The sequence below is a fragment of the Ctenopharyngodon idella genome, chromosome 19, assembly GCF_019924925.1.
Source record: "Ctenopharyngodon idella isolate HZGC_01 chromosome 19, HZGC01, whole genome shotgun sequence".
In the NCBI taxonomy this organism is placed as follows: domain Eukaryota; kingdom Metazoa; phylum Chordata; class Actinopteri; order Cypriniformes; family Xenocyprididae; genus Ctenopharyngodon; species Ctenopharyngodon idella.
Genome location: NC_067238.1, coordinates 3,284,376 through 3,299,818, shown reverse-complemented (window position 1 = coordinate 3,299,818; position 15,443 = coordinate 3,284,376). Strand labels below are relative to the sequence as shown.

General features: G+C 35.9%; 1 protein-coding gene across 3 annotated transcripts in view; it reads left to right on the top strand.

Annotated features, from left to right (window-relative positions):
* The window catches only part of hivep3a (HIVEP zinc finger 3a), a 52,305-nt gene extending 37,147 nt beyond the window's left edge, over positions 1-15,158 (top strand). For all 3 annotated transcript variants that reach the window (XM_051872780.1, XM_051872778.1, XM_051872779.1), the window contains 4 exons: positions 5,197-5,372; positions 5,966-6,067; positions 7,448-8,121; positions 9,440-15,158. In XM_051872780.1, coding sequence (XP_051728740.1) covers positions 5,197-5,372; positions 5,966-6,067; positions 7,448-8,121; positions 9,440-10,012 — 1,525 coding nt within the window. In that variant the 3' untranslated portion in view covers positions 10,013-15,158. The remainder of the gene's footprint in view (positions 1-5,196; positions 5,373-5,965; positions 6,068-7,447; positions 8,122-9,439) is intronic.
* The last annotated feature ends 285 nt before the right edge of the window (positions 15,159-15,443 follow it).

The following is a 15,443-nucleotide window of genomic DNA, read 5'->3' as shown; positions in this document are numbered from 1 at the left end:
GACGAGAATACTTTTTGTGCTCCAAAAAAACAAAATAACGACTTTATTCAACAATATCTAGTGATAGGCGATTTCAAAACACTGCTTCATGAAGCTTCGAAGCTTTACAAATCTTTTGTTTTGAATCAGTGGTTCGGAGCATGAAAGTCATGTGATTTCAGTAAACAAGGCTTCGTTACGTCATAAGTGTTTCGAAATTTCAACAGTTGACATGACTTTGGCAGTTTGATACATGTTCCGAACCACTGATTCGAAACAAAAGATTTGTAAACCTTTGAAGCTTCATGAAGCAGTGTTTTGAAATCACCCATCACTAGATATTGTTGAATAAATTTGTTATTTTGTTTTTTTGGCGCACAAAAAGTATTCTCGTCGCTTTATAACATTAAGGTTGAACCACTGTAGTCACATGAACTGTTTTAAATATGTTTTTATTACCTTTCTGGGCATTGAAAGTGTAAATTAACTTGCTGTCAATGCAGGCCTCAATGAGCCATTGGATTTGATCAAAAATATCTTAATTTGTGTTCCAAAGATGAACGAAGGTTTTACAGGTGTGGAACGACATGAGGGTGAGTCATTAATGACAGAATTTTCATTTTTGGGTGAACTAACCCTTTAACGTATGCATACAGGCGAACGCATGTCTAGTGACTGGTTATGACCATTAAACATGTCTTTGTACCCATTTAAACTAGAGTTGCATGTATCTCTTAACCCCCTCACACAAACACTTGTCAACTCTGCCATCTATTAGGATCTAAGAGAAGTTAATTAGAGTGAGTGGATATTTTTGATGAAAGAGGGAGGTCTATATAGTAATTAGAAAAATCTGAGCTATGAATTAAAACTATGAATCAGTCTTCAAGCCCTATGTTAACTACAACTGAAGTCAGACACACTACTACAAGGATAAAATGTAATTCTTCAAGGTCATGTAGTCTGTAACTCAGTCTGTCGTGACTTCAGTTTACAGACACAAGTCTTCCTAGAAACAACCATCTGTGGCGCTTCTGAAGAATGATAGCACTTTTAACACACAGCATACTCTTCACAGCAGCCATGAAATTGACTCATAATTTGGCTGTGCGGTTTCACCATTCAAGTATGGTCTTTGGGGAGCACTGAAACAGAGTTTAGGAGAAATTTCTGTCTCTTCAGAATGAAAAGACTGAAGGGTGGTTAAGGTGGTTTGTGCATCTTAAAATGGAAGCTCTGAGGTTTTAGTTGATGTATGAGGGGAGTGATTTTGCATGAAAGTTTGGAAAATGGATTGAGTCAGCATTTCAGGTGAGGGTAATTACGTGGTTTCTGCACAATTCATCCTCACTTAATGCATATCATGTCATGAATTTTCACATATGAGTTTATGTGACATGATTGACGCCATTTCTAACCTCTCAATAATTAGTTGTCACTATTACTATTGCTCATACTTAGGTTTAGTTATTAAACTTCAGTGCATAACTCATCCCACACTATGCAACAGACATACATGAGACTAAAAAATAAAATTTTTAAATAAAACCATGAATTTTCTTAGATCTGGCAGATGATACATCTGGCAACAAAAAAGACATATATTTGAAAGTTAAATACAGATGTAAACAGGGTCTCAAACGTTTAGTGCATGTCCACGTTCCAGAGGTAGTGAAAAACGCATTGGACCGGATTGCTTTAGGAGTGTAGATGCTTGTGTGGTTAAATGCGTTTGAACAGCCACAAAACAACCGCCTACTCACTGCCCACTGACCTAACATGTGACCGTTATAGGACATGTTTTGAGAAAGTGCACCGATTCCATCCTTTCCATTCGCTTCCTTTCCATTTGCTTGCAAGCAGCATAATGGCTTCATTTACACTGCTTAAATGGCAGCGTAATGGCTTTACACTGCGCTCCCACAAAAGTGATGTAGAAGGGAATAGGAAGGAAGGTCTAGATTTAGAAATGCATGTTAAGACCAAGTGTAAACGGTAATGCGTCTCAACTGACCACTTGTGGATCATTGAAAAGGCATCTTAAGTGTAAAAAGGGCCTAAGACTTGAGGGTTGGACTCCTTGAGCAACCTCCTTGCAATGTTTTAGGAACCAACCAAAGCACCTTAGCAACAGAATCTATGTTTCCATCCAAAGTTGTCAATTTAACGTATGTTCAAAATTGGAATATCGCTTAAAACATTTGCGAATAAAGCAGCGTTTCCATCCATTGAGTCGAAGACAACAAAATCGTCACTTCCTGATAAACTGGCATTAAATATCACTAAGAAAAGTAGGAGAAGCCACTGTATATAATAATTTTAATATATAATAAATGACTTGCGTCTTAGAGCGTGCAGATCAAAAGCAATAAACACACTTGCTTTCGGGGATGAATGCCTACTGTTTGGGATTGTGTAAGACAGTTCTGGGAGGTAATTATACCGAGCATCAAGGAATTTATTCGGTAAATGTGTTTCCATCTTAGTTTATGCTCATGTTTTCTTATCGGATAAAAAATGTATCCGACTCAAACGAGCGCATACATTTTTTTATGTGAATTTTTAGAATTTATGCTCATCTTGGCGTTTCCATCCAGCAGTTTTTTTATGCAATATCCCAAAAATGCTCATAAAAATAGGCGATTGGAAACATAGCTTATGTAACAACATGTTAAAAACCGCTCAGAAATGCAATTTTTGCATGCTCAAGCATCACTCATATGTGACCCTGGACCACAAAACCAGTCATAGTCAATTTTTTTGAAATTGAGATTTATACATCATCTGAAAGCTAAATAAATATTCATTTATATTCCATTGATGTATGGTTTGTTAGGATAGGACAAATATTTGGTCGAGATACAACTATTTGAAAATCTGGAATCTGAGGGTGCAAAAAAATCTAAATATTGAGAAAATCGCCTTTAAAGTTGTCCAAATGAAGTCCTTAGCAATGCATATTTACTCACAAAAATAAGTTTTTGATATATTTACGGTAGGAAACTTGATCTTTACTTAATATACTAATGATTTTTGGCATAAAAGAAAAATATATAATTTTGACCCATTAAATGTATTATTGGCTATTGCTACAAATATACCCGTGTGACTTATGACTGGTTTTGTGGTCCAGGGTCACATATTTTCTTCAGAAAATTGAAATCCTAATTGTATAATTGTATAACTGTATAATTGCCTTTTGGCACATTATACAATTAGTGCCTTTTGGACCCACTTTAATTTTAAATTTTGGGATTCTGGTAGAATGACATTTGTTATTGGATCATATTAATTCCATATTTACTGTGTGGTGAACAGTAGTGTGTTACTTTGGAAATGTATCGCATCACATCCACAAATTAAATAGCTGCACGGCCTAAATCTAAAAAACTATTCTCCCCAAAATTGAACTCTATTATGGCTGTTATTTTTAAGAAAGCTGGCACACAGTTCTTGATTTGTACTCATGTTATTGGTTATGAGCTGCTGGTTGGGTCCAGGGTTCCCCCCCTCTCAGCTGTTTGCATTGGCACAGAAGCCCAGCCTCTGGGCACAGAGCGGCATTGCAAGATCCCCATGTTTGAGCCGGGGGTGGTGGTGAAGGGGGTCAGAAGGGAGGGGGGCCCTAGTTCTTGACATTATAAATGGTGCTCTGTTTGAGGTCAAGTGGAGGCCCCGTTTTGGGACTTTCTGGACACAAACAGGGTGGATACCCAGCCAGACTACCCGTGTGTGTGTGTCTGTGGGTAGGCGGAGTGGGTGTGTATGGATATATATGCATGCGTGGTGTCTGAAAGAGGGTCTGTGCCAAGCATACCAAGTTGTTTAAGAGTACCTTTAAAAGCATACCTTGCAGGTGCTATAGATTGAAAATCAGATCTCCCACACAGACCTGTGAGATCAATGTATAGGCCTCTTTATGTGCTTATTCCAGCCCAGAGGCTTTGCTTTGCTGGTATTTTAATTAACCTAAAGGTGATGTTGAGAACTTGCAGTGTCAATGTCAACCTACATGTGCTGCTTTTCTGTTCCATTCTGTTTGTTTAACTTATTAAACATTGAAAAAATATTGCTAGTCCGATATGATTCACCTTTTCGTTAGATGCATTTCAGCAAGTTAAAGGGTTTATTCAGGCATATACTGAAAATTCTGTCTTTATTTAATCATCCGTATGTTTCTCCAAACCCAAATGAGATGTATTCTCTTGTGAAAAAGAAGTGCGCTTAGTAAATGTGCAATTGTAGTGCAAAAAAAATGCAAAGTAATATACTATATATATATATATATATATATATATATATATATATAGCACTTTCATGACTTAACACGTTTCTTAACCCACTTATGTACTTAACACACTTAAAAGTGTACTTTTTAATAATGTTAATTTAAATGTTTCACTTTAAAGTGCATTTTAAATCATTCGGTTAATCTTTTGTCGTGCTTTAAAGAAGTACACTTATTTTGTTGTGTTGACTAACATACTAAAGCACATGTAAAGTACTTGATTGTAATTTTAACTGTTCCATGTTATTCAACATTATATTTAAAGTTGTTATATTGTATATATAACTGTATATATAACATATTAAATTGCATCTTCATCATTACAATACAATCAGCACAATCTTTAAATCATATTTCAAAGACATTAAGTGCCAGATAATAATAAATATGAAAAAGTACTTTTTCACAAGGGTTCAGAAGGGTTCCAGAGTGCTATATATATATATATATATATATATATATATATATATATGAGGACTGTCAAGCTCCAAGAAATGTCAAAATTAGTCCATACAGCTTTTATTCTAAACATGTATGAAATTAAAAATGTGTGTTTTGTTTTTTATCCCAGTGTGTCTAGAATTTTTAATTTTGGCCATGAAGTTTCCTTTTTGGCTCATAACTACTTTTTTAAATGATATTTCTCTGGTGCTTGTTTTGTTACCTTTAGAGTTTGACATCCACAGTCCCCATTATGGTAAAGAGCACTCTCAACTTTCTGCAGTATTTCTTTCCAATATTTTTCATCTGTTCCACAAAAAAAAAGAAAAAAAGAAAGAAAGACCTTTTTGGGTTATCAGTAGTTTTTCCCTTTAGTAGTTCATCTTATAAGTGTCAATTTGTTATCTGCCAGTGACTCCTGATCATGGGAAAAGCCCAGTGAAGGTTCATACAATATATTCTTTCAGCTTTTATGTTGTGTTTTCCAGCTACAGGTCAAGTGAGGAATACGTGTATGTACGTGGCCGGGGGAGGGGACGATATGTATGTGAAGAGTGTGGAATACGCTGCAAGAAACCCAGCATGCTACGCAAACACATACGACTACACACGGATGCTCGACCTTATGTCTGCCAGCACTGTAACTTTGCCTTCAAAACCAAAGGTATGCTCTACAACTGATGAATCGAGATTTGTGGCTTTAAGTTCATGTCTGTCTATATTATATTTTATTAATATTATTAATAAAATGAAATATACATTTAATAATCATGTATATAATAGTTATAATAACTTTGAGCCCATCTACTATATATGCTAGTGTACACCTAAAATGAACCAAAATTAACTTTTAGCAGATATACACATTTCAAATTTACAGTCTTTCAGGAAAATTCGTCAAAAATATACATCATTTCCTGCTTAAAGGCAAATGCAAATGTTTGGTCAAATAAAATGTACTGTAGAATAAAATTGTCACTCTCCCTAATTCCACCTGCCTCTGACTGGCAGTAGCAAGAAGCAAATTTAAACGAATTTACTATAAGGAAAAGAACATTAATATGCGCCCTGTCCAACACAAGAAAAATAGAGGTTTACAATAGATGTTATTATATCATAGATCGGTGACATCAGAGGTTGTTTATTTGGACATGGTTAACTAAGTCTACACCTGTACTCTCACAGGACACACTTGATATAAATAAGTTTCTTTTCTTTTTCGTTCCCATGTTGAAGCTCTAATACTGCTTTCCTCAGGGAATTTAACCAAACATATGAAGTCAAAGGCTCATGGGAAGAGGTGTCCAGAGGGAACTGCTCCAGGACCAGTTCAGTGTGAGCTTGAGACAGATGAGGGAGGTGAGAAACAAAAAAATTATGTTTTTAAAAGAAGTCTATTCGTCTTGCTCAACAAGGCTACATTTAGCCTATTTTATCACAATTACAGTAAAACAGTAAATTTCATACAATATAAAATAACTGTTTTCTATTTTTATATGTATTAAAATGTAATTTATTTCTGTGGCAAAGCAGAATTTTCAGCAGCCGTGTACATATGTATACTTTATATAATTTCAGACACGTTCTGTCTGAAATATCAGTTACTCAATAACTTCTTTTTATAGTTCTGTTTGTTGAAAACATTCAAACTTTGACTGTCAATTTGACTTAAAGCTGCAGTCCGTAACTTTTTTTGGTTAAAAATTATTCAAATTCAATTTTTGAGCAAGTACATAACCAGTCAGTGTTCAAAACTATCTCCTTACCTTACGGTAAGCTTGTAATAATGTTTTCTAATTCAAATGGTACTGGTGGGTTTCCGCGGGAAATTCGAGTATGCAGCCGTTCATCTTTGCGTCATTACATCACGTCTGTTTACATAAAGAAGGAGTCCCAGCCAGTAGGCTATATGGCATGTGGAGGATGCTGCATAATTTATAGCCTTTTCTCACAGCAGCTGCAATAATTAAACTTAACATTTTGATGGCGGATTGTAATCCAGAAAGGTCCAAATGACAATCATCAGAGACAACCGGAGATTCACCCGTAGTCAAAAGCAAAAGACTTCGGACTGCGAAGTGGCTACAGAAATTGAAATCTACAGGTAACGCTAATACACACTGAATACACGTAGTCACGCAATGCTGATGTTGTTAACATTAACAATTTGAGAACAAAGTATAATAATAATCATTTGCATGGTTTGACATGATCCGAGCTAAGCGATCATTAGATTTAATCACCATTGGCAGCGCGATTTATTCAGTTGGTCAGAACAAAAGTGGCAGACACTTATTTGTTCAGATGACATTTTCCGGTGAAAATTCTTATTTTGGTCATACTTCCAAGATGTAGAATCTGTGATTCGAAGTACAGTATCCACACCGATGTGGTGACTGACAGCAAGAAAATTCATCCGTGCTAAAGAGCCGTGCCGATACGCAACCCACGTAAAGATAATAATTCCGCAAATAACTCCAATTGCAGGTTTCAAACAGAGATGGCGACAAAGAGGCAACACTTACGGACTGCAGCTTTAAAAAAAAAAGGATCAAAGCAAATTAAATGATACATGGATTAATCTGATTATTTCAAAATAATTGCATATACCATGGAATAGTGTGGCATGGAGTTAAGTATGATTACTTAATTTTTTTGTGTAATTTTTTTAATGTTATTATTTTTGTATAATTAATCGTACCAAATGAAAGCTGATACAGTGACTCTCTTGTGCTGTAGGTGACAGTGATAAACATTTTCTTGAGATGGATCTGGTGGAAGAGCACCAGTTCTCAGATGCAGAGGAGACAGATGTGGACGAGGCTGATGATAATGATGAGGGTGACGAGCAAGCTTCATGCTCCTCTTCATCGTCTAAGAGTACGTCTCTCTCCAGAGATAATTCTGGCTCCTGTGACATCTCATGCCTTTCAAACCCAGGCTGGGAACAAAATCCCAAACCGCCTGTCAGTATGAGCCCCCGAAAACCAAGCCACTATGGAGAAGCTGCCTCTCCAAAGACCACAAAGTCTATAGTAACCCTTCCACACCTCAAACCCACCACAGGAAAATGCTCGTCCCCCATCCGCAGCCTGTCTCCTGGCCTGCAAATGTCCCCTGCTTTACCGCAGTCTCCTCAACGAGACATGTCCCCTCTACGCTGTCCCTCTCCGAGACATAGTCTCTCTCCATCATCCTGCCTGTCCTCTTTGTCTCCTTCTAACTGCCCAGTCTCATCGTTCCCAGAGAGACGCGTGTCCCCCATTAGAGCCCTGTCCCCCATACAACCTTCGCCTCACAGTTGTCCTATTGCATTGACTGTTGGGGCCAGTGTGACTGTTCAGTACCAAGCTGATAGACCCAGAGATTCTACAGAAGTCTCACTCAACAGATTACACCTGAAGACCAAACCGGTGAGTGTCTTTATGTAGCTCTTTCTTACAGTGTGTAAATAGTAACAAGTAACCATAATACCGATAAAAGACTGAAAGAGAAATTTACTGGTTTAAACCAGCATTAAAAAAGAAAAACAACTGTGCCATTTATTTTTAAAAAAATGTATATTGGTCTGATCGAATATAATGGTTTCCCATTTAAACTTGTTTTGTTCAGTTTGTCTAAAGGCAAATAACACTCCACATAGAAAAGAATATATTGTGGGTTTTATTCATTTTCCTGTTTATTCATTTTTCAGATTTTTTTAGTACATAACAGAAATTATGCATATTTTAAAAGACATCAAAATAAACATTCTGGTCTTTCAAAGCTGTTTTTATTTATAGTAAGTAAACTAAATTACACATTGCCTAACAAAATGTTTTTGTTTTATCTTAAGTGAAAATTCTACTTTCGTATCATAGCTAATTTAGCTTTTATGGTGAAAGTTGTAAAATGCCAAATAAATAAATATATATAAATAAATGAATAAAAAATTAAGACCTACGTTAAGTAACATTTTATCTACAGAAAATATGTTGATTAATATTAAATCAAAATGTAAAGTTGTGTATTTTTAAGTTGGTCCAAAGTATCATTTTCTTTTCTTTTTCAGTGAGTGTTATTTATTTATATATATAAAACCATTTATAATATTTAACATATAGTTTATTATTGTTTTTACTAAAATTTTGAATTAGATTTTATTTTTATATTTTTAGTTTTCTCAGAAAATGCATACTTTCTTAGAATGAGCCATGCTTTCTTTTAACAACCATTCATCCTTGTTTCAGTAGTGAGTAAATTGTGGGTTTCTAGTCTTGATAGCTAAATATGTAGATGCTTCTTTCTTTGTCTAAGTTTGTTTTACTCCACTTATAGAAAGATTTTTTTTTTTATTAGTGCACAAAAAAGCAATTCGTCTGAAAACAAGACACCCAAATATATCCAAGATAAACATCCAAAAACAAATATCCCGATTCTAAAAGCGCACCGTATGTTTTTTTAGTGTCGCACCTTTATTACAAATAGAAGTCAGGCCACCGGTATTTACATACAATTAAAGCCAAAACCTTAGATACTACCCCATGAAATGATGAATATATATACTCATCTGTTTACCATCTACTATCTTTAGCTGTCAAGACTGTAGCCGCAAGAAAAATGATTAACCACACTGTTTAGAAATAACGTCCTTTTGCCTAGAATAAAGATGACTGAATTAGTGGTCACTCTACAATATCCAACAGACCACTTGGTGATTTCACTAAAAATGTCTTTCTGGCTCCCCTCAAGGAGAAAACACACAGTCCTCAGAGAAGGACCAACATGACACAGTCTTGGCCTCTGCCACATGGGCGTCTCTCCAGGAACATGCAGCCGAGGGAAGGCCAGTGTGTGTTAAGTCACCTGCCACTGCACTCCCAGCCCCAGGTGATGATTCCCAATCTCACCCTCACAATTCCTATAGGCGGGATCCAGATGGTGCAGCCACGCTCCAATATGCTCCTCCGAAGTGCATCTCTGAACCACAGTGTGGCCCAGATGACTGTCACTGTGCTGACAAAGGAGAAAGGGGCTGATAGGAGTCCTACAGTTGAAGTTCCTCATCGTAAAAATCAGCTGATAGTGTTCACTGAGCCTACGGTGGAGATGAGCTCTAAAAGTAACACTTCCTCCGATGAAGACAAGGAGCAAATCCGGGGAGTGATTCAGTCAGAGCTTGTATCAAAAAAGAGGGAAGTTTCCAGTGTTCCCATGACGACCTGGAAGAGTATCTCTCAAAGAAATAACAGAAAGCATTCTCGAAGTCCCAAGAAAGCTCAGCCAGTAGACAGCTCAAGAACATCCATGGACACTAAGTGTTAAAGAAAAAGTTCAGCCAAAAATGAAAATTCTGTCATCATTTAGGTATACGTAACATATGTCATTCCAAACCTGCATGTTAAACAGAATGTTCAGTTTTGCATTTGGTATTGTCCAGAAGCGTCGGAAATTAACAGGAGCTTAGGGCAAAAATGCCACCAAAATGCACGAGACTGCCTGCATAGACATAAATCAACACCTACATCTTTATCACCACCTTCTGGCGTGTTTGATATGCAGGCAGGAGAAATAATAAAACAGGATTATTTGCTCAGCAGGCATGACTTTGATAGTCTACAATGCTCAGCCCTGCAACCTTTTGTGCAATAGGAGTAGATAAAAATATAATGCTGTAATTGACACTTTTCACAATTAGATAATCAGGGCAGTTAGGGCTGCACAATTAATCAAAATTAAACTAAAAATTAAGATACGACTAGTGTGATTATCAAATTGCAAATTCTGTGATTTAATTAAATAAATATATGCATTGCGTGTTTCACAGTGATAATAATAATAATAATAATAATAATAGTAAGAGTAATAATAATAGTATAGTATCTACAGTGCACAGCATAAATGAGTACACTCCCTCTGAACAAATACATAAGATGTATTTTCTTTATGATCACTAATACAATTCATGGAAAGATGGCAAAACTAAAATGTATTAAACATATACATAATAAAAACTGAGAAATATATATCATTAATAGCCATAAAATAAGTAAATTAGCCAATTTTGTTTAAATTAAGGATTGGAGAAATGAGTACTAGATTTAATTCAACAAATGTATAATATTCTAGCACTTAGTATGCCCTCCATAATTTTGAATATACTGCTCTGACCCTTCTTGGCACGGAGTGTACAAGTTCATGACAAATTGTCATATCTGTCCTGTTTAACTCCTGGATGATGACCTCCTTAAATGCCCTGATCTTTAATGGGAAATGTTGCTCAACTCGTCTCTACAGAATCCCCCACAGGTGCTCAAGAGTGTTAAGATTGAATGCACTACATGTCCACAAAAGGTTTTTCACCTTGGAGAATGCATATCCTCATTGTCATGTTGAAAAAATGCCCAACAATGCAGGGAATGAGGAAAGGGTAACATCTTTTGTTTCAAGTTTGTGTATTAAATTACACAGTGGTGTGGGAATTCATGACAGCATTGATAAAGCACAACTCCCTCACACCTTAAGCACTCATACATCCCTATATAATAGCTTTACTACCACTGAACTTTACTGTGGGAACCAGGCACTTCTCACTGTACTCCTCCTCTAGCAACACCATAACATTTTGGATGCTCTTAGATCCAAAATGATTGATTTGGTCTCATGAGCCCAAAGTATTGATTCCCAGAATCTATATTTTGTAAATATGGGCTTTGGAAATGGCTAACTGACTTTATTGTGCTTTGGCTACAGTAGGTAGCTCCAGTGAGAACAACAACCATGCATGTCATTTCTTCAGGCTGCACCTTACTCTGTGAGATAAACAGTCACTTTTTTCATAGCTTTTGCTGGCTCTGAGACACTCGCTTGGTATTTCTCCTGGTCTTTGTCTAACAAAAAAATCCCTCATCACTAAACGAAAGCTTAAAATGAAGGCCTAATTATTTCAGGGGCCTTGTCACAAGTCCATGGTTTTTGAATTTCTGTGTTACTTTTGCTATATTTTCACACTTAAAACATTGATTTGGTAATCTTCTTGTACCACTGTCCTCTTTTGTGGTAAAAAAATAAGTCTCCTGACAGTTCTCTCCCAAGTGGTTCCTTTGTTGTCAGCATTAAGTCTGAGAATGATTCAGTGGGCTATATAGCACTTTTAATTGTCAAGAAATTACATCTCTTTAAAGAGTCTCTTTAAAGAGTCTTGGTTCAACATACTTACCTGTTGATCAAACATTGCCTTAAACTTACACCAGAAATTTTTTATTTTGTTTTATTTAGTAACTTTTAGGAGGGTGTACTCATTTTTGCTACACAACATTTTATCACCTTGATAAGAAAATCTTATTTCCTGAATAATTTTGACATGCTTCTTTGGTAATTGATTAAGCAGACTTGCTGGAACATTATATCTCTAAAGAACCCTAACATGTCTTCTAAGTAATTGAGTAATTGCTGACTTTCAGAAGTTTCAGAGGGGGTGTACTCATTTATGCTGTGCACTGTATATAATCACAACATTCTGGCCAAATTGTGCAAAAAAGCACAGCAAGCCTGGAATTTTTTAAATCATATTTTCAATTGCAAATGCATTTCATCAGAAAAATCGCAATTATATTTCCCCCCCAAATTGTGCAGCCCTAACAGCAGCTGCTAAAAATGTAGTAAAAGTTTTCAAAAGAGTTCCACGTGTAATACTTATTTTAGTGACACTTTATGGTAAGGTTTCAATAGTTAACATTAGTTAAAGAATTAACAAACAATGAGCAATACATTTGTTAGACTATTCATTAATCTTAATCTATTAACGTTAGTTAATAAAAAGTACAACTGTTCATTGTTAGTTCATGGTAACTCAGGTCCAATAAATAATATTGTACAACTTCTAAAGGGGTCATGAACTGCATTGTTTTATTGTTTTATAATGTTTCCTGGGGTGCACTTATAATGTTAAAATGCTTTTTACATCCAAAATGGTCATAATATAGAAATAAAAGGCATTTTTCCTACCCTGATTTTAGCACTCTGATTTGAACACTTTGTTTTAAGGGGCGTGTCTGCTGTGAGACTTAAGTGTAAACGCCCACTGCTGTGATTGGCTAACATCTTTCCATTTGAAATAGCTAAGTATTACGCTCTTGAAAACTTTTAGCACGCTTTTACTATTACAGCTCTCAAGGTTAACTAATCGTGATAAGTGTTGCATTACATTTAGATCTATGGCATTATATTTAGATAGTGGCATGAAAGGCTGCAGTGATGAAGATTGTAGCCGATCACAGACATGTTGTTGAGCGTATGAAAGCAGTGATCTCGTCATTGCAAATCAATTTCTGCACACTAACGCATGCTTTCATCGCAACTAACAGTGCAAACGTGATATAACTAAGAGATTCGCTGAATAAAATGGGAGTTTTGGCGCGTGTCCAGAATTCTGATAAATTCGCGCTGTTTCATTGACAGCTCCAGCGATTGCAAAGGAAGCTTTTTTGATCGTTTTCTTTATATAATTTAATTACCGTTTAAATAACAGACTATTTTCATCCTACTAAGAGAACAACGTGAAGTTGACCGTTTAGTCACTGGTTTGATTTACTGACACATAGACAAAGAACATCTGACTGTACATGAATCATTGCATATCAGGCATTAGAATTAACACAGTTACTTGCATGTTGTTGCATTCGAGTCCATATCATAAAAGTCAGTTTGCAAAGCCTGCGCCAGAATGCGATTGATTTACCAAAGAATCTACAGTGAAATTGTGATAACAAATAAGTAAATCTCAACTGAGACATTCACATTGTTAAAAATAAATGACCATATTCCCAGCATTAGAATCCTTTTAAAGGTAATGTTATTTTTGTCCTGTATCGCTCTCCTCTCCTCGTCATCTCACTAACACGCCAGTGGGCGGGGCTAACGTTGCAATGATGAAGTAGGCATTGATTTCTTCTGCGGAGGCGGTGTTTCAACTATCTATGACGTCATATAGGCACATTCCAGGATCAGTCGTTCGCTGGGCCTGGTGTCAATAGAGTACCTCAGGAATGACGTGTTTTTATAGGCAAAACCCGGAAGTGAGTTAGCATTTTAGGACTTCCGGTTCCATCGCCCTAAAGTCTATGGGTTTTTGAATTGGTTTTTGCTAAATCGCCTGAAATAAGGTCTGTGGTTAAAAAAGCCTCTAAATATTTTCACGTTTTGATCTATGACATAAAACACACCAGTTATAACCCGCTTGTGATTTTTTAAACCTTTATTGTGTTGCTAGCAAGTTGCTAAAAGGGACTACTTCCTTTGGCGGGGACTTTAGACGTCATCATGACAAACAGGACATTTGGACAGCATTTCTCATGAAAAAATGGATAAGTACTCATACACAGCACAGATCATAATCAGCGAGCATGTTTTTAAATAAAGTTTGAGGAAACTTGGTGGTGGTCCGTTTATAGCCTACTGTTAGCTTTTTATATCTGACGACTTTATTTAGGCTTAAATGTATAAATGTTGTGTTAACTTGTAAAGATTATCTTGATAGACAAAATGTGTAAGTGTCATAACCCTTGATTAAACACAGAGCTTATGTTTTGCGATTTTCCAAAAGTCTATGGGAAAAATGCATAGGCTTTCGATCGAGGGAACCCGTGCGCCACTAACTTCCGGGTTGGCCTACAAAAACATGTCATCCCTGAGGTACTCTAAAAGTTTTTACTGGACTAACAAGGAAGTTTTCAGTTCTGAAACTTAGAGGATATTCTTATAGTATGATGACCACTTATATATCAAAAGCTCAAGGAAAAGTTGCTTACTCAATTCATGACCCCTTTAATATTAATTAACATAAAGATTAAGAAATGTTTTAGAAGTATTTTTTTCATCGTTAGTTCACTTTAATGTAGTGAACAAATGGAACCTGATACTGTTATTTGTTATTTCACGTTATTACCCAATCACAGCAGTGGGCATTTCCATTGAAGTTTTAAGGGAAACATGCCTTTTAAACAGAGCGTTCCAATCACATAGCTGAAATCAGAGTAGAAAATGGCCTTATATATCTAAATTCTAACAGTTTTTGATGTAAAAATTCAAAAATGCAGTCCATGACAATGGCATGGTTTCAGAATACTTATAGGGCATGCTTTATATGAATCACTTTAGGGTATCAGCGCTTTTTTTTTTTTGTAGCTTGAACATTCTGTTTAACATGCAGGTTTGGATATGAGGGTGAATAAATGATGACAGAACTGTAATTTTTGGGTGAACTATCTTTTTAAGGTTCTGTCAGATTCTGTGTACCACAGAAAATGTCTCAGACCATGATTCAAGTCACAAAGCTTTGCTGAATAACCGGAGTCATTTTTGCTTTGTTTAACCTATTTATGTAGATAAAATATGTTCCTGATCTATGTATATTTTCTTGTCTGCAGTCTACATTTTACACACACCAAACACACATATATGTGTGTGTGTGTGATAAAATGAAAACATTTTATTACATATATTTAATAAAATTATATAAGGTGCCAATAAAATTCACCTCCCATTTTCACTTTTTATTGTGTTACAGCATGGAACCATTTAACGGAAACATTTTCCTCTCATCATGAATACTACATTAAAAATATATCTATATCCTACTGTAAATCTTAATAGAAATCCTACTGTACAAATGTATGTTTTTATATGCATTTATACTATATTCTATGGCATTGCAGTGTATATGTGTTTTTCTTTGGTGTATGTGATGGTCGGTAGA